A 25,385-nucleotide genomic window follows, 5' to 3' on the forward strand; every position below is an offset into this window, starting at 1 on the left:
TTTAAAAATATTAAAAAATATTAAAAATATCTGATTGAAGCAAAGGAAAATATAAAAAAAAAAATTTATTTTATTTTTAAAATATTTTTAAAATATATATAAAAATAGAATTAATTAACATAATATATGAAAAAAAAAAATTTATTTTATTTTTAAAATATAAAAAAAATAGAATTAATTAACATAATATATGAGTTGCGTATAACATGAATGTAAATGAATGTAAATTTTAAGTGTTTCATAAGAAAAGGGTTTTAAATAAAACTATTTAACTAATAGTTAAATAATAAAATATTAATTACTAAGTAAATTAAGTTCTAAGCTAAATATAAAAAAATTCAAATAAACTTTTAATTCAATCTAACAATTGAATTAAAAGTTATTCAATGCTATTTTTTTTTAATTTAAATTAGTTAATTTAAAAAATATTTTTTCTACCTTAAAGATAAAACTTCATAGGGCGGATCAAGGAATCTCCGAAAAAGTTTATTTGTACTTGGTGGTAGTGTGTTTCAGAGTCAAATAGGGGTTGGTGGTATATGCATCTAGGCAAATTTTTACCTTAAAGATGATATAATACCGAAGCTCAGACATATTATGGGTATTTTGAAGATGTCAGATTTTATGAGCAACCAAATGTTGCCTGTCTCAGAAGCCCAAAGATCCCTTAAATCTTGCATGGCTCTAATAGATAAACAAGATTTTTGTCAAATTGAGCTCACCCAAATTCTTAGATTTCCAACCTTCTATATTAACAAATATGGGTGCCATTCTTAGTACAGGTAAGATTCTGGGAATAGCTTATGGGATCAAAATATTACAATATGCCACAAAATATTCTATGCAAAGCCATCATGGCAAGGAAAGACAACCTTCGGAGGAACAGAGCAGCTGGAAAAACAATAAAAAAAAACTGTCCAATCTCAAAAAATATTTAAAGGAGAAACACCATCAAAGACATCCATGGAGGAACACTATAACAATGAAACACAAATTCCTGAAAGATTAAATGTAAAGGCATATGCTTATCCTTTAAACAATAAATTCCTTTTCCTCTCAAAGCAAGAGAACAGAAAAGGTCAACATGAAAACGGGGAAGATCTAACAATTGATGAGGAGGGCATCAATGTTCCGTTTCCCCTTTGGGCCTTTGGTATACCATGATGACACATAATCTCCATACTTGACTTCACGGTACCTAGGGGGGGATGAGTTGCTAGTTAGCTCAAAAGCAGGGGATATTTTCACCGTCTTGGCTGGGTCATGAAAGGTGGCAACTGAGAGCCGGGGACTGCCGGAATTTGTAATGGCTCGATGTTGAGCACTCCTATACTTCCCATTGGTTATAATCTACAGGCAAAGTGTTTCCCATTAAACTGTTGATCAAAGTGTATTTCAACTAAAGCAACAAAATGACGAAACACATGGGTGGCACATTAATGGATATAAGATTTTGTAGTAGGTAAACTGATACGAGCTTAAATGGAAAATACCCGTCACTTTGGCCTTTCAAAATCCAACCATTACATAGGAAAGAGCTATAATGGAAAATTTTTCTTGTGAAATAGAAGGTAGTTTATACAGGAACCATTGGTTTTGACCATTTGTTGCGGGCTAAGAATGTGGCAGCATGTTAATAGAGACTCCACAAGGATAGGTTCAAGATTTCACAACGAACCCACATGATTGCGAAAAGCTCGCAAAATGTTAACTTGCATGAGACACGAGCACATGAGAATCAAAACGCATCCTTTTTCCCTCTTGATTTTGTTTTACTATCTAGCATTGTTAAGCAAAAGCTTCAATTCAATCAGATACATAAACACAGTTCATTGCCTTCCTGTCCAAGTTAGTTAGAAAACAAGGGGAAAAAATTAAGAAAAAACTGCAGTTAAGCCAACAAGAGAACGAAAAAAGCATGTCAATAGCGGAAAATGAAAACATCAGCAATAGTTCAATTACCTCCATTTGGTCAGCCAATATAACAAGAATAGCATGAGATTGAGGATGGACAGTGATCCACCGAGAGTCTTTGAAAATCTGAAGGCCCCCGACATGGTCTTGGATGAGAAGTGTGATGGCACCCATATCAGAATGGGACTGAAGACCCAGTGTAAGATGCGGTTGAGGACAAGCAGGGTAGTAGCTTATAGTAATGTTTTGATAAAATTCCTCGACAGCATCCTCAATGCAAGAAGTTGGCAGTCCCAGAGACTCTGATATAAGCCCCAACAGCTCCTGTGCAACCAATTTGAGCTCATCACTATAATGTGCCACAACTTGCCTGTAATTGGAAGGGAAGTGAGGCCAGTGAGAAGGGTCACGGCGAGAGAGTGGTAGTGTATGGTGATCGAAGTAGTCCCTCCAGTCCAAAACAGTTGAGCTTTCAGCTTCATCTTCTGGGCGCAGCATCTTAGAGCCATACCCCTGAGAAGCAGGAGAATTGGGATCACAAGCATATTTGAGCTTATCTTCGATGGGGCAGTCTTTGAAGAAAGATAACCCTACGCCCCTAATCTGGTCCAGCAACTCAAATGGAACTCCATGGTTGGTAATGTGGAAGGCACCCCATTTGGCGCAGGCATCACCAATTAGTTTGCAAACAGTATCCCTCTGCTCCGAGTCGAACCCAAAAACATCAATCATGGGGACATTGTCTTCATCACTGTTATCTATTACTGTGAGGTCATCACTAATGGGCGGTCGTTCCTCAGGGGGCTGGATATATTGGGCTGGCACCTCCGCTATGCCCCCTTCAGAGAGGCTTTGCACTCTCATCATCTGAAAATTCATTCTTTCCTTCCTTTTGCTCTCCTTATTCCTCCAAAATAATTGATTCTAATTTGTTCAAACAAAATGAAATATCCTAATCCAATCCAATCTATCAATTGCAATCAAATCAATTATCAAATATTAGTCTCTTACTTCAAATTTCAATGCAAAAGCCACAAAATGGGTTTTGAATCAAATGGAAAAGTTAAAAAAAAAAAAAAACGAGAGAAAATTATAAATTAAACGAGAAAGAAAGAAATCAAATACCAATTCAATCCAAGCTCCTTTCCTTCACTTGTTTCTCCACATTCTGTTGAGCTTGCGTGGATCATTAAAATTTGTCAAGAGGGAGAGCTGGATGGGGTTTGCGAGTGAGGAAAGGATGGATTTATTAGTTGGCTATTGTATATTATTGTCCCTATAAATTCTGTAATGTTTCACTTTGATCCTTTTTCGTTTTAACATTACTAATATCAGTTCAGAGAGTTTTTAATGAAGGTAATTTTGTATCAATAATATAATTTTCACCTTCTATTTCGATAATATATATTTGTGAAAATTTACATTCTATCCAAGTAAAAAATGATAAAAATTTTCTCATTTATTTTAAAAAATATTTTTAAAATTTTATTTCTTGTTTATCTTTCATTTTTTTAATTTATCTTTTTCATATATTGTAATTATTTAACAGTTATGGCTTCAATACTATAAACAATATTTTTTAAGGCATTCAATAACTAATTAATTAGTTTTTTTTTTAAATTAGAGGAACTATTTTAAGTATTCCAATAACCCAAGACATGGACATGATTATAACACGCTAACTTGATAAGTTAATTTTCTTTTTTTTTTTTCTTTTTTCTCCTTCCCTCCCCATATTGGGCCTTTATTAGACCCTGTTTGGATGAAGTTCAAGGTTAAATTGAAGAGGTCTTATTGAAATGGGGACTAAATTGAAAATCAAACTCAATTGAGAAGTTGTTATAGGTTTAGGGACCAAAGTGATTAGAAAGGAAGAGAAAAGGCTGACACATGCAAACTACGCACCAGCGAGTGGAAGATGTCGCCTCATTTTGGGCGGTGCATGAGGCCTCAAACAGCCTCCAAAGATGACCTTCTCCGATGGGGTTGGAATCATCATGTCATCATTATTCTTTCAAGGTGACGTGTATCTAATATGAATGCTCCTTGTGGCTTTAGTGATTATTTTTCTTTTTTTTTTCTTTTTTTTCTTTTATTCCTTTTACTTCTCTCCCTTTCCCTCATTTTCGAGCATGAAATTTCTTTTACTAGACTAAAAAGGAATGGATTTCCCAGTAGTCTTTAATTGTAGTCCTTTTAGGTCTAATAGTTTAGAAACTAATTTTAACATTTAATTTTAAAATTAATTTAATCCTTTTAATAAACAAATTTTATGTTTATAAAAACATCTTGCAAATGAAATTTATATATGCAAAATATATAACAAAAATTTAAAAAGAAATTACAATATTCTCTTTGAAACATTTTAAAATTGAAAAATAATTAACAAGATTAATTACTATTTTAAAAATAATGAATTAAACAATTTAAAAAAATAAAAGAGAAGGATACGTTATATTGTAAAAAAAAGTTAAAAAAAGGCCTTTAATTAAACTTTTTTAAAATATTTATCAAGATTAAAAAAAAAAAAAGAAGGCTCGGGTCTGGGTGAATTGAAAATCAAAACACAATTGAGAAGTTGTTATAGGTTTAGGGACCAAAGTGATTAGAAGGGAAGAGAAAAGGCTGACACATGCAAACTACGCACCAGCAAGTGGAAGATGCCGCCTCGTTTTGGGCGGTGCATGAGGCCTCAAACAGCCTCCAGAGATGACCTTCTCCGATGGAGTTGGAATCATCATGTCATCATTATTCTTTCAAGGTGACGTGTAGCTAATATGAATGCTCCTTGTGGCTTTAGTGATTATTTTTCTTTTTTTTTTCTTTTTTTTCTTTTATTCCTTTTACTTCTCTCCCTTTCCCTCATTTTCGAGCATGAAATTTCTTTTACTAGACTAAAAAGGAATGGATTTCCCAGTAGTCTTTAATTGTAGTCCTTTTAGGTCTAATAGTTTAGAAACTAAAAAAAATGAAAATATTTTTTTGTAAAATCAAGTGTCAATCCAAAATTAATTTTTTTCAAAATGAAAACCCCATAATCAAACTATTAATCTAAGATTCTAGGCAGCTAAATATGAGAAGATTTAATTGAAAAAAAAATGAAAATGAAAAAAAATATATCAAGTGATGAAAACGGTGAGTTCTAGGTAGAAGAAACAATAAATCACATAGGCAAATTAGCTTTTCTTTGGATGTACATGCCTCGCGCTGTGTTGGGGGTTGTATTTTAAATTAATTTATAATAATTTTCAGGTATTGATGTATTTTTTGATATCATAATTTGAGAAATAAAAAGATATTGTTTATCCTTAACAAAATAAATTAAATATGATTGAATATTAAAGTAAAAGCTAATATTTGTAGTAAAAGAAAAGGATACATGCAAATATAAATATTTAACTTCGACTGTTGTTTTTTTTAATATATATATATATATATATATATATATTAAAGGTTAATTCTGATTACTAGTAATAAACAAATTTTATGTTTATAAATACATGTTGCAAATGAAATTTATATACGCAGATATATAAGAAAATTTAATTTTAAAACAAATTACAATAATCTCTTTGAAACATTTTAAAATTAGAAAAAATATTTAACAAGATTAATTACTATTTTAAAAATAATGAATTAAAGAATTTAAAAAAATAAAAGAGAAGGGTACGTTATATTGTAAATACTCTTCTACGGGACTCCTCTAATATAGAAAAATTCACTCTTTCATGTGGAATTGATGATGCGACTCGAACTCGAACTTGGGTTTCTGCTGCAGTAAATCGTAATGTTAAAGAGTTATGTGTCATCTTTTACGAGGGGGAAGAATCAGAATCGTTCGTTTTCCCCCTATGCTTATTTACTTGTGCAACATTAACCAAGTTGAAAATTACTTCACATGGTGTTCTCAGGCTTCCTTCTTCAATCTCTCTCCCGTGTCTAAAGATATTGAGCCTTCAACACGTTGTCTTTCCCGATGAGGACTCAACCCAACAAATATTGAATCTCCGAACCCTCGAGAAGTTGAAGATCCGTTACTGCGACTGGAAGAATCTTAAGGCCATTACCGTTTCTGCTCCCAAACTTCGGAGCTTGGACATTTGTGAAATGCATAGGAACGATTTGAGAGGTTCAGATGCTTGTCATGTCATGATTTTTGGAACTGCTTTAACCTTTTTTTCTTTCAGTGGTAGATTTTGGGATGACTATTGCTTATTTAAATCATCATCACTGGTTGAGGCATGTTTTGATGTTTATGGATGTTATGAGAGGTCAAGGGAAATTGCCCACCGTGCTTATAAGCATATTGTAGGGCTCTCTACTGTAAAACATTTAACGCTGACACCTGATGTTTTAGAGGTATTTTTGCTTCTCCGTTTTGCATCAGCTTCTATCTGGTCAATGGATAATATTCTTATTTGTATCTGTCACTCCCTAGCTCTTTCTCTTTCTTTTCTTTCAACTTTTATTTTCTCAATCCAGTTGCTTGAAATGTTCATAAAAAGCCTCTTGATTTTATTTGTGGTGCAATATTTTTGTAGGAAATTAATAGTAGCATGAGCATTCTTAGCCTTTAATTCTCCCATGTGTTTTTAACCAATTCAACTAAAAAGCTAAATTTATTAGATAAGGTATTAAAATATAATTTATATTATTTTTTAACTGTTCTTAATCCAGAAGACCATTACGACATTGCTAATAGATGCTCCTTCAATGAAGTGCGTTAAATTTTAAAAATTTTGTTTGTGTTTTTTTTATCTAGGTTCTAGATTGCGCGCCCGAGCTCTTTGCCCGTACACCTACAGTCATGAATCTGACCTCGTTACGATTATCTGAGTCGATTTCTGATTGTCCTGATCTTCACTGTGATACCATTTGGCACATTCTCTACAGCTCTCCTCATCTTAAAGCTCTTAGTTTCTCTAGTGTAACATCTTGGACTCTTTGATTTCCAACTTAACTTATCATCAAGCTTTCATGTTTACAAATCTAATGGGTTCGCATGATTCTGGTGAATGTGCAGATCGAGCTAAGTGAGGAGTTGCCTACAAATTGTGCAAAGGATGACTGGATATTGGAGCCAGTGCCACCTTGCTTCCAGTCATGTCTGAAATGCATTGAGATACGTGTTTTCGGAGGTTTTATTTATGAGCTGCATGCAGTTGCCTTCTTGCTGAAGAATGCAATAGCTTTGGATGATATGGTTATTACTTGCTGGACCAGCGGGTCAGAGGCTCAGAGGAAGATTCGCGAGCAGCTATTCGAGCTCCCAGGATGGTCAGAAATTGGCAGATTAAATTTCGTTTGACTATTTATTTTGGATTATACTTCCTTTAATCCTTTTGAACTATAAGAAGAGAAGTTTATTCCTACAATTTTAAAGATTTCTCAATTGATATATTATATAGATTGTTTAACTTAAAGTTTTGCCAATAAACCACCTCTTATGGTAATTAATAGTGTTCCTAAAATTATGCTGTATACGATGCCTTAGTGTCATACTAGTTTGCATGCTTCTTCTCCGTTGGGATTAAATTTTTCTTGAAAATTTCAAAAAACAAAAAAGAAGTTCAGGTGATATTATTATTAAATCTAAAAATATAGTCTTTTAAATTTTTTTGTTTCATTGAGAAAATCTTTTATTGCAAAATAAAATTTGATATGTGTGTTCAATAAAATCAATGGAGTTATTTGTGTTAATAAATAATAATAAGTTGATTTAAAGCAAGAATAGAGTCCGAAAATTGATATGATTTAAATTAAAGATTGAACTAGAAAGTTGAGATAAAGATGTATATTAAAAAGTTAAGATAAAGATGTATATTAAGATATCTTATCTCGGGTAGCTCTTTAAATTTTTTTATGTAATTATAAAAATATAATTTTTTGATTAAGAATGTAAGTCATTTAAAATAAGTACAAAACATATGTTTTTTTTTTAAAAAAAAGTTCAGGTGATATTATTATTAAATCTAAAAATATAGTCTTTTAAATTTTTTTGTTTCATTGAGAAAATCTTTTATTGCAAAATAAAATTTGATATGTGTGTTCAATAAAATCAATGGAGTTATTTGTGTTAATAAATAATAATAAGTTGATTTAAAGCCAGAATAAAATCTAAAAATTGATATGATTTAAATTAAAGATTGAACCAGAAAGTTGAAATAAAGATATATATTAAAAAGTTAAGATAAAGTTGTATAGTAAGATATCTTATCTCATCTCACGTGTAGCTCTTTAATTTTTTTTATTTAATTATAAAACAATATTTTTTTGGTTAAGAATGTGAGTCATTTAAAATAAGTACAAAACATATGTTTTTCAAGTTTAAAATTATTTTTTTATTAATGTATATTTTATTTATCTTAGTCAAAGCATGTTTTTAACTGAACCATTGTTTTGTTAAAAACAAATTACATTCATAATTGTTATAGCAAGTTATTCATATTTTATATATAATTGAAAGCTAAAAATAATAAAATAAAAATGGCTAAGAATTTAGGATTGTACTTGATATTTTATTGTGTTTGATATTTCAATCCATTATCTTCTAATTTGATAATTGTATTATAGTTTCAGAACAAATTTAAGTTAATTAAGTCTAAAATTGAATCATATATTAATTTGAAATCCATATTCAGTATTTCTATTCCCAATATTTAGGGTTATTTCCATGTCTTATTTACTTTTAAATCTAGTTTGAGATTGACTCGCTGGATTAGACCGTGTTTGACAACAACCATCTTTTAACAAGATGAACAAACAAACAATGTCTTGATAAAATCTGTTTAAATTAATCACATAAATCGAACGATGTCGTTTAGTCTCTGGCCTCTTGGTTTCAGGAAAACTAGGAACGCTGTCGTTTCCATCCACCAGCGACTCCTCGAAAGAAACAAGGCAATTGATCTCAAACCGCGGACCAAGAAAATTACCATGTCGCTTAGTTCGTATCATCGATTGGTTGATTCTGGAGTGCCAAATGGAGATAAAATTGATTTTGCTTGGATACGATGTCGCTTAGTCACTGTGCTCTTCGTTTCCCGCGGAAAACCAGGAACGCTGTCGTTTCCATCCACCAGCGACTCCTGGTAAGAAACAAGGCAATGAAATCTCAACCGCAGACCAAGAAAATAACCCTTTCCAATTCTCAGTCAATTACCCATTGATCATTCTTTTTTCTGTTTTTAAATTTAATTTCTTTCTAATTCAATCGTTTCCTTTATTTGGATGCTAAAATTGGGACATAAAATAAAGGAAATTAAAGGGAAATAGAAAATAAAAAATAAAAATACCTTTAACTTTATTTTTCTCAATATATAAAATCTTTACACAAAATTAGAAAGAAATTAAAAAAACAATTGATTGAATATTGCTCATAAAATCCTCTAAAAAATCTTTTTTATTTTATTTTATTTTGTTTTGTTTTTCTCATCAATATATCTAAATAAAAAAAACCCTCACTTTCCATAAACCAAACAAGAAATTTAATTCCCTTTATTTTCCTTCTTTTTCTCACTTCAGTTTAGTAGCCATATAAAGGTAACTTCTTATGTCCTGCCCTAGCTACCACCTCCAAGTCTTATAAAGGCTTCTGTTTCTACTCCTTGGTATTTCTTCATCTCGACTGCAAATCCTTCAACTTCTCTATCGTTAGTTTTTTTTTTTTAATTATCTTCTCCTTACATGGTTTGGCCATTCAATACATCCCATAACCTACCTTTCAAGGCATTTTATATTAACATGAGAAAAGCATATTTTGCATGTTTTATGAGTTTGTTTATTTGGATTTTTATTACATTCTCTTCTTTTGATAAATTATTTATATTAAAGAGTAATATAAAATTATTCGTTGAAGTCTGAACCACTACGTTATTTTTTCAAATAAAATTAAATATAAAATAATATAAATAGTTCGTTGATAGATTGTTGTTTTTCATGGTGAAAGATGAATAAATTATTTAACAAGATTAAGAGAGGGTGAATTTGTTGCAAGATATCACATAACTGTGGTCAAATCTGTTTTTATCTTGCCTAGGCTGCTGGTTTAATTTCATCTAATCTCCATTCTTTTAGCGTTAAATGTGCAAAAAAATCGAATATATTCATGTTCCTGTGTTATAGTTAATATATTCATGTTACTGTGTCGTAGTGAAGTTGATTTTGGAATGTAATGAGTCCTGATGATCTACCTGACGGTTCATTTCATGCATGAGGCGCAGTCTAAACTATGAAGGCCAAATCTTTGACTCGCAAAACCAAAAGAAAGAAGTTGAAGGCAGAAGAGGAAACCGATTCTGGTGAAAAAAGCTTTGGCAATTTACCTGATGCTCTTCTTGAACATATCCTGTCGTTCCTCTCGACAGCAGGTGCTGTTAGAACCAGCATATTATCAAGGAAGTGGCTACATCTGTGGAAATCCACGCCCAACCTCACGTTTTTTGGTGGACAGGGTTCTTGCTCTTCGTGGCCCTTCTAATATTGAAAAATTCTATCTCTCATGTAAAGTCAATGACGATCCATCTCGGGTTGGTAAATGGATTTCTGCCGCTGTAAATCGTAACGTCAAGGATTTATATCTCGAACTTCGTGATTTCGAAGCATCGTTTGTTTTGCCTCATTGCTTATTTAACTGCGAAACATTGACAGAGTTGGAAATAAATATGCCATATATTCTCAAGCTTCCTTCTTCAATATCCCTCTCGTGTTTGAAGATATTGAACCTCTATGAGGTTACCTTTACTGATGACCACTCAACCCAGCAACTATTCAGTCCCAAACGTCGTGGAGTTGGAAATACATGAGTGCAATTGGATGAATCTCGTGGCTGTCAGCATTTCTGCTTCCAAACTTCAGAGCTTGGACATCCATGAACCTTGTCCGAGCAGTCCGGCTTCTTTAGGCGGTTGTCATGTCAGGATTTTTCGAACTGATCTCACCCATTTTACTATCATCGGCACACTCTCAAATGACTATTGCTTATATGAATCTTCTGTGGTCGAGACATGCATTTCCATTTCTTCCGCTGCTGACAAACCTAGGCAAACTGCCTACCGTGCCTCTAAGCTCCTTGAAGGAATTTCTAGTGCTCAATCCTTATGTCTAACAACTGATGTTGTTGATGTGTGTTTGCTTCCCCTTTTCCCTTAAGCTCCTAAGTGATCTACGGGCCTCACAGGTGTGATGCAGTTTTTTCTTTATTCGCATGTTCTGGATGACGTGCCTGAGCTGCTTGCTTTCCCGCTTGAATTTAGGAACTTGACCTCTTTAATGTATGAATCAGAGAAGTCAAATCTTCACAGTGATGGATTTTGGCACATCATCCTCTCCTCATCTTATAGCTCTTCAGTTTTATGGGGTAACTCTCTGCACTTTACAACTTTCCACTTCTCGCTGTCAAGTTCCATATTTGTGACTTCAATCAGTTATTGAATCACGATGAATGTGTAGGTCAGCATGCCTAAGGTTCCTTCAAATTTGTCGAGAAGATTGGACATTGGACCCATCGCCACCTTGTTTCCTGTCATGTCTCAAATTCATTCAAGTCGGAAGATTTCGTTGTGATGAAAAGGAGCTGGAAGCAGTTGGCTTTCTTTTAAAGAATGCTACAGCTTTAGAATCTATGGATATAATTTATTCTGGTTCTGCGCATAGGGATAACGGTGTAGACAAGACGAACAAGATTCTTCAACAGCTACGTGCCCTCCCTAGATGGTCAGAGATCGGCAATATCGATTTCGATTGAGCATTTTCTGGTCATATTGATTGCACACAACTTTCCCAGTTGTCCAAAGTTGAACTTCTAATAACATGAGGGAATATGATTGTTAGTCACTTGGTTGTAGAACGCACTTGAATTGTTTCTACTGCACATGTTTCAACTTTTGGAAATCAAGTTCCATTTACTGGAGAACTGATTCTTGTACCCTAACCATTCTGATGACACTTCAACTTGGGTGCAATATGATTTTTTTTTTTTGGATGATCAGTATATTTTCATTTCATTCATTGGAAAGTACAGGTAGTGATTGCTTTTGGATGATCAGAGTATAATTTTGTAGTGCAAAAGAAAAGGATCAAATTGACAAAAACTAGCATCATTCTGACTATCGTTTGTATCATTTTCATAATTAGAATCACCATTATCATCACTGTCCATCTCATCTATTATTTTCAGTTCTCTTGGCATGGGAGCATCAATGCAAATAGCCTGCACATTCTCCCATCTGCTGTGATCTGCTCCTCTGTAATCGGACAACAAGAGAAGCCGCTGTGTGGAGTAAATTTCAAGAGAAACAGCATTCCAAAGTTTCAATGTTTTGAGACTCGAAAGAAATATATGAGAAGGAAGCCTGGGATCAGATTTCATATCTATACTCAACATAGTCAGTGGTTCACAGGGATACAAACAAGGAGGCAACTCGAAGGTTTCTTCGACTTCTTTAAGCAAAAGATTTATGCTTTGAACCTTATGGCTCAACTACAGAAAATATTCTCCTGTTGATTCAATACATTAGCTCCCTTCAAGTCCTGTAGATCCCCGTTGCCATCACCAGAGGGCAAGGCAATGAGAAGATTCTTCAAGACTGTCGCGCTTTACAGTAACATCTCAACAGCATTTACCTCACTCTGAAGCCTAGAAAAATCACAGATTGTGCACCATCTAAGTGTTGATAAACATTTAGGATCAAACATCGATTCACTTCGCACATCAAGTGTCTCCGGGGAAAACCCCCGCATGTCAATCACAGGACACTATTTAGCTCTCGTAGCAATGGTATACAATTCATAAGAATACCTAGAAAAGTAGTCGCCTGACATAGTTACTCCTGAAAATTCAATGCCTTCTGACGCAAGCTGCATGATGGAGTATTTTCTGCAATCCTCTGCAATGAAACTCCGACGGTTAATGGGAGAATGTGAGACCTGACAAATTACAGAGAACAGGCAGCCTAGCGAAGAGTTCCTTTGCATAGACGAGGGCCTAGAACAATATAAAATGCTCCAGTACAGCTTCGATAAAACCAAAAGAAGGGGGGAACAAGTGTTGATAACCATTTAGCTGTAAGAAGTGCATGTTTTACCTCAACTGCTGTATGGAAAAGTTGTAGGCAACACACTTTAGAAAGCCCTGTTAGAAACACACCAGCACGATCAGCAAGGTCTTTCCATGGCCACACTCTCTTAATATTTTAATAGATGCTTTAAATCCTTATTGGGGATGCTCCAAGTATTTGGTAATGATCTTTGGATTCACCTTAGAATGAAAATGATTCAAGAAGACATCCTGCAATAATAATTTTGCAAGAACTTGAATAATCCACATCATCTGTGTTAACAAGTGCATCTGCTCCACCATTTCTTATTTCCAGTTCCTTTAGATTGAATGAAAAAATGCCGACAGCATGGACATTGTTCCAAGAACAACTTGTTAGAGTCAACTCCTCCAGTGCTAGACAATCATCAAGAACTGCAGTGTCTGCTGATCGGGAAAGACAACATTTTCTCTGTTTTTCTCGCAAATACTCTTTAACTTAATTTCTTCCCATTTCTCTCCCTATATTAACACTTAAACATTCTTTCAACAAATCATTTTAACTCAAAATACATTATTTTTAATTTTATTATTTTAATTAGATAGAATAAAATGATGAAGATCGTTTGATAGTTAAATCTTTAATATAATATTAGAAAATCATTTTTATTAAATAAAATCTTAGAAATAATTTTATATTATTCTCTTTTTCAAAATCGCTAAGAATCAAACTAGTATGTAATATGTGTGTGTAAGCATATTAAAAGGAAACAATAAAGAGCGTAGCAAAAATACTGTGAAGATCAATGTGCACATAGATACAAAAACCTATTTATTGCGACAGTTAAATTACGCTTTTGTCATTTGAAGAAAAATTTCGTTATTTTCGAATGGTCTATTGATCATCAAAGGATTGTTAAAGGTGTTTTTTTTTTTTTCCAGAACAATACATTGACTTATTTATCTTTGGAGTAAAAAAAAATCAAAACTGTTAACCAAGGTTATTTTTGTATTTTTATTTTAAAACAATAAAATGACTTTTTTGCACTTAGGATCGAAAAAAAGTAAGACATTTGTCTAGGGGCGTTTTCATCCTTTTACTTTGGTTTTGTTTACTCTGTAATTATTAAGGGAATTTTGGATTTTTTGTGCTTAATAATTATTTTTTTAGTTAAAAAAACTGGTAGTGTATGTGATGTATATTGGTAGCCAAATTTATTATTTTGTCGTGTCTTTAAAAATTGCATCTTATCCTCTCTTTTTTTCTTGATATGGTATGTGACGACAATTTATATGTGGTTTGTTGCAATAATCATTTTTATTTATTTTTTTTATATTTTAAAAAATGTATATTTTTTTTTGTTTTCAGTATTTTGTTTTAATTTTTTTGGCCATTTTTATAAGAGTTTTTATTTAATTTAGTCCTTTAATTATATATTTTTTCAATTCAGTTTTTATTTTTTTTATTTTTATTTTTTCCTTGATTTTTTTTATTAAAATTTTATTTGTTTTCAATTTTATTATTCAATCGAAATTTATGGTATATTATTTTTTAGATTTAACACTTTTTATTTTTATTTGTCCTTTAATTTGTTTTTATTTTAATTTTCACCCTCTTTCTTTTAATTATAATTGTTTATTTTAGATTTTTTATGTAATTAATTTTTTTTATTTTATTTTTAATCATTTGATCTGCTAGAGATTGAACTATGTGATTTTATTTATTTATTGTGCTTCCAATGTAATGATACAAGTTATAAATTTAAAAAGTTAATATAAATTGATAATTTATTTTTTTATTTATTTTTCTTTTTGATTTCATCATTCAATATTATTATTTTTTAAATATTTATTTTGTAGTTATTTTTAATTTATATTCTATCAGTTTATCTTAATGTCATGATTTAGACCACAAATTTTTTCAAATTCATTTTACATGTATTTATCGTCATGATTTAGACCGCAAGTTTTTTCAAATTTTTTTAATAGAGGTTTTTTTTTCAAATTCATTTTACATGTATTTATTTTTAAGGATATTATTTTGATTTATCTTTTTTTTTTGTTTTATATTAATGGACTTTTTTTAAAAAAATATAAAATATTTATTTTTAGATAATTTTATAATATGTATAATATTTGTTTTCTTTTATTTAATCTTTCTTATTTGTTTATTTATTTGTATCATAGTTTTATTTGATAAAAAGATTAATTTTAATTAAAAAAATTCAATGAACATATCTTGATAAATATCTCATGTTATGTAATCAAATATTTTATTTTTATTTTTATTTTTTAAGTTTTACTTTTAGTTATTGTTAATTATTTTTTCAATTATTTACACAAATAATTATTAATTTATTTAATGATTAAACAATTATTTACATAAATAATTATTAATTTATTTAATGATTAAAATCTTAAATATAAATCAGGATATCATACCACCATAAGCTGCAAATGAATGCAACAAAAAAAAAAAAACAAAGAGAGAGAGAATTTCTTTAAGAAATACATTTTTAACTCAAGAGTTTAGATCATTAGAATTCTTTTGAACATTCATTTTAATTGCCACAAAAATAAATAAAATTAGGTTTTTGAAATGTTTCCTCGTACATATCAACCAGATATATCTAAAATAACAGGTAAATCTAACAAAAGTTTCGTATTTTAAAGTGGAAGGTTTTAGAAGACAGCATTTATTGGCTTTCCTTTCTAACTAATGAAATAGAAAAACAGAAAGCTTTATATTCCCAAGAAACAAACAATAATTATTAAACAAGTTTTCTCAAATTTCCAGGCATTATTTCAATAAAATCGAAAATCTTTTTCCCAAAAGTAATTAGATTAATTTCTTAAGAATTGTTTAGTACACTAAGTGATTGATTTTGGTGAATGGAGCCCAAACCCAACCCATGAATTTACAGTCCTTACTATTGACATAAAAAAGAAGAAGAAAAAAGAGCAGAATTTTCAGCCCAAACTAACAAGAGGAAACATTCTCAGATTTGAGAATTTCAGCCATCGCAGGTATCCCACTGCCCAGCCCTCCTCCTCTCATGGCTTCACCGTCTGATCCCACCAACCCGTGAGTTTTATTTGCCGGAGACATGTGTACGAGTCCATAGTTTATGTAAATGCTTATATATTATTGCTGATTTGATTTTATTTATGAATCTGATGAAGGGAGGCGGCAGCAGCGATTAGAAGGAAAAAGAATGGACCCCCGATCAAGTTCTTGGTTCCTCTTGTCTATGCTCCTGTTCTTCCTCTAAGTAAGCTTCTACTTTTTATGTTTCTTGAAAAAGGGAACTTTTTTATGTTTCTTGAAATGGGTTTGTCCATTTTCGTGTTTAATGACGAGTTTGTTTGTTTTTTTAATATTTTCAGTTCGACTCACCCTGCGTAAGAATCCTGTTGTAAGGGACCGTCTTTTCACGGCTGTCTTGGTTGGTGCTTTTGCTCATGGCTTTTACTTGGTGTATCCTTTTTGTTTTTCTTGTTCTTCCGTAATGCAATTTGATTCTAGTGCTATGTGATTCTGGCTTGCGAATGTTTGAGCAGTCATATCATTGTGTTGAATGCCTTAATATGCTCATTTTGGTCCTTAAATTTATTGCTTCTCAATGACTGTGGCCTTCGTTTGAAGGGTTCCTATTTCTTGGTTTATATTTTATTTGAGAAAATAGAACGGATACAAGGAGTGGAAGGTAGAGCGTCTTTCATAAAAATTGCTATAAAATTATATATATACCTTCGTTTCTGCTATTTGATGAGTAATGGAAGTAGATAGAAGAAAGATACGGAGTTTAATTTCAGGTAATTTTTGTTACATTGTTAAGTCAGATATGTGGTATTTTGTTTGCTGTCATACTACTATTAAATTGGAGTTTATAGTTGTAGAAGCTGTTACACCATCGTGATTCAGGGTATTATGGATGGATGATTCATAGCATATTGTGATTCAGGGTAGTATGGATGGATGATTCGTAGCATTTTGTGATTCAGGGTAGTATAGATGGATGAAAAGTGTGTCGTAAAAGCATCAAAATCAATGCCTTTTAGGTGTGTTTAGATGGTTTTGATGTGAAGATGTTAAAACCAATGAAAAACACCTAAAAAACTATCAAATTGATACCCTTTTCAGTTGAAAAGCACCCACACCACTTTACCAAAAACACTTAATTGCACTTTTGGCAAACTGTATAGTGTTTAGTCAGAATCTCATGCTGTAGTTGTACAGATAATTCCTTAGATAATCTGGTTCTTTGACGGTCACAAAACATCCATTTCATGGTCTTTTGCAGTTTAATGTTGTCCACTTTTGGTTCTTTCCATGCTCCACTGGGTATATGTGAATGAGTACATGAGAACTATGGACGATTTCTGCGAATGAGTTCATGGAAATGACTACAGAAAATCAAGCCATTGAAAAGAAAATGGAAACAAGGCCAATCTCCTAACTTCAGTATGCATATTTCCTTTTCTTTTTGAAAAACTGTCTGAACCAAAATGTCATTGCTGATGGCAAAGTATAATGCAGAGTATGATATGCTGCATTTTATATGATTGTGATTATTTTCTTTTTCCTGAATTCATAACAGCTTAATTCAACTATTTTCTCTTTATCACTTCCGTGAAAACTGGCATGCAGACCTTTTGGGCAATCTGTCTCATGCCATTTTGATTTGACAGTTAGAGTCTGAGGTCTGTAGTGTCTATGTGGTTGCCTGCCCATCATCAATTAGATTGCAGCCAATTAGAAGGAAATAAGATGCATTTTGATAGTGAAATTATAAGCAATTGTCTATGTTTGCTAGTGTAGAAAACATTACTCTTTCTTTTGTCTTCTATATTACTTTGTTGGGTTTCCTTGATATTTATGTTCAGAACAGATATATATGACAGCGAAAGTAAGTGAATTTCAACTCCCTTTGAGAAGTTGAAGTCTTAGTGTTTGCTCCTCCTCTACAACTTCCATTGGTTCTTCACAAATGGAATAGCAGCCAGATGTTCTCATGATACAACAACTTACAAACAATTTAGATTTTGTTCATCCTTTTTTATTTTTCAATCATCGATTGCTTCTGAAGCCCCTGTGATGGGGCTAAATTTAAGCACTGTATCTTTCAGTTGTTGTTTGACAGAAATAATTTCAGCCTAAAAGGTTGGTTTTGTTATTGCTGCAGTAAAATCTCATTTTTGGTTTTCGGACATCGAAGCCTGAAACATTTTTATTACTTGACCTGTGCCTCCTTGAATGGAGTTTTAGATTTTCTTTCAATTTCTGAAATCAAAGGTCAGATATGAGCTGTTAACCACCGTTGGATACGAGTCGCCTTCTTTACTAGTGTGAATGGTGGAGGTGGTAGATGTTTATTTTTCCAAAATTTTGTTTGATTTTAAGCTGTGAGCAGCTGTGATGAGGCAAATTTTGAAAATTATTTTCAATTGATTATATGTTAAAAAAAAGGCAAATTTCTTTTTCTTTTTTTATACAATTCATCTCATTCAGTGTCTCCATCTCCGATGTGGCCATATTTTATGAACACAATTAACAGATTTTGTTGCATCGTTGAATTTCAAGACACTCGTCTTGGGATCCTTGCGCAAGTGAAAAGGGTTCAAGACCTCCTAATCAGATTTTAATTTCTGCGAGCCTTTAAATTTCTTCAAGAAAATAGGGGAGGAGGTTTTAACCACCGAGAGAAAGAAACAGGAAGCACTAAGGAATATTTTACAGCCTAAAAAACAAGCAGTTAAATCATGAATCTGCAATTGGAAGATCAGCAATAAACGCTTGTGCATCAATGGAATAAATAAAAACATTAAGATACAACAAAATCCCAGATGAATTTTCGAAGAACCTAGTCCCATCATGGAGAAGAATCAGACCCAAAAATACTTGCAGGAAATTGAAGAACAACTAGAATGTGTAGCAGAATCGGACCCAAAATATCCCTATTGAACAGCTTGAACCGTTACAAATACCATTGACCTAAAATACTACTGCAGAAAAATAAAAGCAAAAGCACAAGTTGTTTTAATAGCTCAACACATGGGATTTTCTGTCAAAACTCAAATCAGGTGCATGGTTCACACGGAAATGATTTCAAATTTTGATTCTCTAGCGAGCATGGATATCTTATTCTGGTTCAACCTGCCTCCTGAAATATACAACTTCTCCAAAACAGTTGAAACTCTGAATAAAATCCCGACAGCATGCAATTCCTCGTCAGTTAAAGAGAATGTGTGGATCTTGATGATCTTGAGTTGTGTCAAGAAACAAGGAGGCAATGGATCCAATGCGAAATTTTTATGTTTCTTAGGCAAGAAGACACCCTGCAAATCAATCATACATTTCAACCAAAATATTCAAGTTTAACCCCACATCACCCCAGCAAAATCTATTTGGTGGTTTGAAAATCATACCATTCGGAAATCAAGACAGTCAAGATGAGGCAATTTCTGTAGCAATGTATTCAGTGCTCTGCACGATAAATCCACACTCTTCCTCTTCAATTCAAGACGAGTCAATCTCTGAAACACTGGAAGATCTAGTTCGTCTGCATAAGCAAGAGCCTAGAAAACCAAAAACAAAATAGCATGAAATTTATAATTGCAATCGAGGAACTCCCCTTTGATTAACATGAATTAAATCCTTAAGAAGAAGAAGAAGAAAACAACCTCGTATTCATAAGAAACACTGTCCTAATGACATAATTAACTGACTTCTAATACACTGGAAACATACCTCAAGAGTATCAGGTGATAGCCGCAAGTGTTTCACATTACAGCACTCCATAATAAGCTTATGGACACGATGGGCAACTTCTTTTTCTCTCCCTTCCCTTTCAATCATACCTTTTGAACTCACATGTATATATGCATCAACTATCGAGGATGAACATAAACAATAAGTAGTTCTGAGATCACCTTGGTAGGAGAAGGATTTAATATTCGATCCAGAAATCACGACTTTACAACCACCACTCGAAGTAGCATCACAAATGACCACGGATTCGAGCATGGGAGTAGAAATGTAGAGACAATCTGCTAACCCCCAATGGCATTCTTTCAGAGTTAGCTTCTGTAATTTTGGGCAATCACCAAAGAACTGCACCATTGACTGCCCATATGGAAGTAGACAAAATGACAATTCTAACTCCTTCAGATCGGGAAGACATGAAGTAGAAGGAAGTTGAGTAATGTCCACCGGTTCAGGCATGGGAGTAGAAATAAAACCAAGATTTGCATCCCTCCAAAAGCATCGATTCAGAATCAGCTTCTGCAATTTTGGGCAACCGGAAAAGAACTGCAACAGTAACTGCTGATACGGAAGTTAACCACATGACAATCTTACCTTCTTCAGATTGGGAAGACATGCAGTACTGCAAGGAAATTGAGTAACTTCTTCTAGATTCAGAACAGTTAGTGTTGGACAAGAGAACAGGTGATGAGGTAAAAATATTGGCACACCAACATAGACAAGGCGAAATGAAAAGTCTTCCACTTTAAAGCTCAGTGCATTACTTATCAGTGCATTAATACATGCACTATTTAACATATGACTTGAGAGAGAGAATTTCTCAATTCTTGGAACATCACGACACACCGTCGCCCTTTCTGCAGAATCCATGAACATCACAAATTTATCAGGTCTCCATTCTTCAAAGTAAAGATTGGAAACAGACATCCATAGATGTCGCCATCTCTTAGATAATATGCTAGTTTTGAGGACATCTTTCGCCGGAAGGAAAGACAAGAGGTGCAGAAGCATGGCGTCTGGCAGATTTTCTATCATATTCATTTCCTCATCCATGTTGTTCGGTAACTTCCTCTGCTTCTGGCTTTTGGCATCGATATCTTGATCACTTTCACGCATGGTAGTAGTTTGTGACGCAGTTTATAGAAGAAAGAAGTACTTTGCTTGGAAAGTTCTGAATAATGATCTCTAATGAAAAAAAAACAAGCTAGACATCCCTTTATAATAGTACTAGAATCCTTACAGGAAAAAGACTCTTCGTGAATAATAGAATCCAACTAGAATTAGGATTTTTAAATTCCATAAACCTTTGTATAATCTTAATAATTAAATAAATATTACAATAAAAATAATTATCATACAATTTTTTTTTTTTAAAAAAAAAGCATCCCCCCGTCACGTTTATTTATTTAAGCTCGTAGTAATTATCATTCCTACCCCTTCATTTAAATTTATCAATACTACCCTTCTAGTTTTCACTGCCCTTAATCATAACAAGTAACTTTTTTAATTTGGTTTTTGGGGTCTTTTTTAAATGTTCATGTGAGATATATAACATATGTAGGGATTTTAGAGGGAGAAAGTGGGAGAGAAGTAGGAAAAATATAATAAATTTTAAAAACTAAAAAGGTTATTTCTTGTTAGTTATTTATTATCAGAGGTAAAAATTAAAACTTATAGTTGCAAAGTAGAGTATCGGAAACTGTAAGGGTAAAAATGCATTTTAGCCAAACTTGTTTAGCAGGATAGTTGTAGTTACTTTTTAAATAACTTTTTATGTTAAAAAATAGTTGTAGTTGTTTTTCAAATAATTTTTTATGTTAAAATATATATTAATGATATTTTTTATTTTAAAAAAATTATTTTTAACATTAGCATATCAAAATGATTTAAAAATATTAAAAACATATTAATTTGAAGTAAATAAACAAATAAAAATATTAAATTTTTTAAAAATATTTTTAAAACATAAAAATAAACAGTTCATCCCTTATAAAATTATATCCAAAAAAAATAGCAAAAGCGTACGTAAATATTGTATTTAAGGATGTTTTCTTGCATACAAAGTTATCTTTAGGGTTTAACAGGTTTTTCTCTAAATAAGGGTCGTAGAAACAACAAGATAAATAAGAAAATAAACAAAGCACCCAGCAAGACCTAAGGGTATAAATATTCTTTCGTTAGTTGTCTGATTCCAAAAATACAGTGTATTTATAGGGTGATAGCATATAATAAGCAGGAAGAAAATTAAATGGAAAAATTAAATAGCGGTCTTATAACAGATAGCCTTTACAACATATTAAAACAAAATGTTTGGAAAAATATAGATGTGATGATTACTGTTAGAAAATTAATTCAAGGAGTTAAAAAACTATGAATTTATTTTAAGGGTTAAAAAAATTACTACTAAAGATAAAATATTTAAAATGTATAGATATTGTTTTGCGTGCGGGGGTAATTAGAGGTTTTATTCTTATTCAGTCCAACCTTATGCATTGCAAGCCTATCACTTTTTTATTTTTGGTTGCTATCGTAAAATTATATAAACTTTAGAAAAGTATTTTATTTTTTCAATGTGAAATTAAAAATATATTAATATATATGTTTTATATTAAAAAAAGGTTGTATTTTTTCAATATAAAATAATAAATCTTTTTTATTTAAATACTTTAACTTAAAAAAAAAATATCTTTTCAATATGAGATACAAATGTTTTGAAATAATATCTAAAACTTTATTATTTACAAAAATCCCCCATATATTTTATAATTTTTTTTAAATAAAAATATATTTGTTGAATTTCTATTTATTGAATGTAATGCATCTAACCTAATGTTTTTGAATCACGAACCATATTATAGAAAAAATAAGATTTAACTTACATAATTATTAATAAAGTTTTTTTTTAACTTTTATAAACTAAAAATTATTATTGTAAATTAGATATCTTACCAATTATATTATACCCTTATAATTTCTTGTTATTTGACTTGATTTTGTGCTAATAGGTCATTTGCATGCTTAATTATTTATGAGTGCTTTATAGATTTTCTAATATCAAAGTGGACTCATTCCATACTCATACTCATTCCATCAAATTTTCACTATAATTTGAACACTACCTATAAAAAATATGAAATTTATTAAGAAATAATGCCAATATGTAATTAAAAAATAAGATTTAACTTACATAATTATTAATAAAGTTTTTTTTTAACTTTTATACACTTTTTAATTACATATTGGCATTATTCTCACATCACATCATAAGAAATAACTTGTTTTTATAATGCTACTGAATCATAAATAACTTTGTTATTACTTATATAAACCTAATTCCACTTTTTAATTACATATTGGCATTATTCTCACATCACATCATAAGAAATAACTTGTTTTTATAATGCTACTGAATCATAAATGACTTTGTTATTACTTATATAAACCTAATTCATGGGATCTTCAATCATATAGGTTGTGTTAACATCATTTTGAATTCTCAATTAGCATTAATCTCATTCCCCTTGATGTTTCAAATATCATTTTAATAAGAGGATTAACCAAATTTATTTTTAATTTCACATAGTCAATTAAAATAATTATATCTTTTAGGAGCTACTTTATAACATCATGTTTTAATTGAATATGTCGATTTTTATTATTAAAAGATTTATTCTTAGCAATGACTATTATCGTTTGGCAATTACAATGTATTACATAGAAGGTATTGGTTTTATTCTCAATGGAATTTCAATTAGAAATCCCTCAACTAATAAGCTTTATTTTTTGTTGATTCTAAAGCTATACATGCTGACTTCGTAATGAATCAAACAATTTGCTTGGATGATTTTCAAGACACTATACCACTACTAAAAATAAATATATTACTACTAGTAAATTTAATCTTATTTGAATATGAAATCCAATTATTATCATTGTATCCATCTAATACAACAAGAATTCTACTATAAGCCCAATACTATAATTTATGGTACCTCTCAAATATTTTATTAGTTAAACTATCATTGAAATATAGTCATGAGTGGGATTACACACACATAACATATGTTATGTCATGTTAAGTGAAGTTTATCAAATGTATTAAACTCTTAATAATCTAAGCATACTCAAGTTAAGTAACAACTCACCTTTATTATTTTTTTTCAATTGAGTGTTAGCATTATAAAAAATATTTACAAATATCATATTAAAGTAATCAAATTTTTTGAGAAGTTTCACTACATAGTGTTTTTGTGTTAATATGTTTTTGTGTTAATATTATATCATTGTCTCTCCTTGTAAATTTACTATACAATATTACACTAGCTTTATCTATGTGTTTCATATCAAATTTAAATGCTAAGAAACATATAGTACTACCATGCATGACATTTATGTTAGTACTAAAAACAAGTATATCATCTATATATAAACTAATAATCATATATATAGTATTAATAGACTTAGTATACATATTTATCCACATTAACTAAAAAAACAATTATTTAAAACAATCTGTTTAAATTTTTTATGTCATTATTTAGGAGCTTTAAGCCATATAAAAGCTTTTTTAATTTGTAATTTTTATTTTCTTGTCCAGGGACTATATATTCTTTTATATCACCATTTGAAAAAACAATTTTAACATTTATTTGATATGTTAAAAAGTTACAAGAAGAAGCTAAAACAATTAAAACAAGATGAAGAAGAAAATAAACAAAATACCTAGCAAGACTCGTGAGCATTAATATTCTTTTATTTGTTATTATCTTATTCTAATAGTACAGGGTATTTATATGCTGATAATATACAACAACCAAAAAAAAAATTAAATGGGAAAGTTAAAGAGTTGTCTTGTAACATAGTTATTTCAACATATTAAAAAAAAAATGTTAGGAAAAATATGATTATGATGATGATTGCTAAAAAAATAATTTAAAAAGTTAAAAAATTATGGTTTCAAATTATAGGCCAATTACAAATTATTATTAGAAACAAAATACTCAAAAAAGTATATGCGTTGTTGTCTTATGGGCAAAGAGGCAATCAAAGATTTTTCTTTTATTCAACTTAATCTTATACTTACAAGCCTGTCATTATTTTTTTGTTTGTTATTATTTCATATCAAAGTTTACTATATAATAAAAATATCTTATTTTTTTAATATAGGATTAAAAGTCTATTAATATATATATTTTATATTTATAAGAAGAAAATTAGATTTTTTTTCAATATAAAATAAAAAACTATTTTTATTTAAATATTTAAACTTAAAAGGAGAAAATGATGTATTTTCAATGTGGAATAAAAACTTTTTAAAATAATTTTTAAAGCTTTATTATTTACAACAAAAAGAACTCCAAAACTCTCCTCCATCTATACACTATATTTCATTCTCATCCTCCAAGGTTTTGCTTAAATATCAATTTTTTTTTTTTTATGTTATCTATTTACATCATAATTACTAAACTCGACTATTCCTAGCAAGATGATCCGCCAAGTAAAATTTAGTCGGATCAACTTCAAGAATTTGTTATTTTAAAAAACAAATGATAAAAAAAGACATTGTTTCAACTTTTTTAACTTTTTATTTTCAAGATGACATTAATTCATTTTTTTAAGAAAAATCTAAAACAATTTATTGCTTAATTTTTTAATTGAACTACTTTTTAG

General features: G+C 30.9%; 4 protein-coding genes and 1 pseudogene across 7 annotated transcripts; 3 read left to right on the top strand and 2 right to left on the bottom strand.

The window, feature by feature from the left end:
• Positions 1-791: 791 nt before the first annotated feature.
• On the bottom strand, positions 792-3,144 carry LOC105108177 (2-oxoglutarate (2OG) and Fe(II)-dependent oxygenase superfamily protein). Of its 4 annotated transcripts, none has more exons than XM_011002375.1 (3): positions 3,040-3,144; positions 1,963-2,881; positions 792-1,350 (listed from the first exon to the last, which is right to left on the bottom strand). In XM_011002375.1, exons 2-3 carry the CDS (start codon positions 2,791-2,793, stop codon positions 1,102-1,104), a joined length of 1,080 nt encoding a protein of 359 aa, XP_011000677.1. In that variant the 5' UTR covers positions 2,794-2,881; positions 3,040-3,144; the 3' UTR covers positions 792-1,101. The 4 variants fall into 4 exon arrangements, with proteins under 4 accessions (XP_011000677.1, XP_011000679.1, XP_011000678.1 ...); XM_011002377.1 differs by having other exon boundaries at positions 1,963-2,814; positions 3,040-3,129; XM_011002376.1 differs by having other exon boundaries at positions 1,963-2,900; positions 3,040-3,126.
• A 688-nt stretch (positions 3,145-3,832) lies between these two features.
• On the top strand, positions 3,833-7,351 carry LOC105108197 (putative FBD-associated F-box protein At5g56410). The gene is made up of 4 exons (XM_011002402.1): positions 3,833-3,933; positions 5,580-6,273; positions 6,677-6,841; positions 6,938-7,351. Exons 1-4 carry the CDS (start codon positions 3,833-3,835, stop codon positions 7,220-7,222), a joined length of 1,245 nt encoding a protein of 414 aa, XP_011000704.1. The 3' UTR covers positions 7,223-7,351.
• A 2,144-nt stretch (positions 7,352-9,495) lies between these two features.
• Positions 9,496-11,659, top strand: LOC105108178 (F-box/LRR-repeat protein At3g26922-like; annotated as a pseudogene).
• A 4,183-nt stretch (positions 11,660-15,842) lies between these two features.
• On the top strand, positions 15,843-18,186 carry LOC105108179 (SH3/FCH domain protein). Its single transcript, XM_011002378.1, has 4 exons — positions 15,843-16,034; positions 16,133-16,221; positions 16,337-16,427; positions 17,837-18,186. The coding sequence occupies exons 1-4, from the start codon at positions 16,006-16,008 to the stop codon at positions 17,865-17,867; spliced, it is 240 nt and encodes a 79-aa protein (XP_011000680.1). The 5' UTR covers positions 15,843-16,005; the 3' UTR covers positions 17,868-18,186.
• A 548-nt stretch (positions 18,187-18,734) lies between these two features.
• LOC105108182 (putative F-box/FBD/LRR-repeat protein At3g49030) lies at positions 18,735-21,214 on the bottom strand. The gene is given in 3 exon segments (XM_011002381.1): positions 18,735-19,288; positions 19,379-19,528; positions 19,701-21,214. Coding segments are annotated over 3 exon segments (1,527 nt in total). The 5' UTR covers positions 20,832-21,214; the 3' UTR covers positions 18,735-19,042.
• Positions 21,215-25,385: the final 4,171 nt, after the last annotated feature.

This window comes from Populus euphratica, unplaced genomic scaffold, assembly GCF_000495115.2.
Source record: "Populus euphratica unplaced genomic scaffold, PopEup_1.0 scaffold183.1, whole genome shotgun sequence".
In the NCBI taxonomy this organism is placed as follows: Eukaryota; Viridiplantae; Streptophyta; class Magnoliopsida; order Malpighiales; family Salicaceae; genus Populus; species Populus euphratica.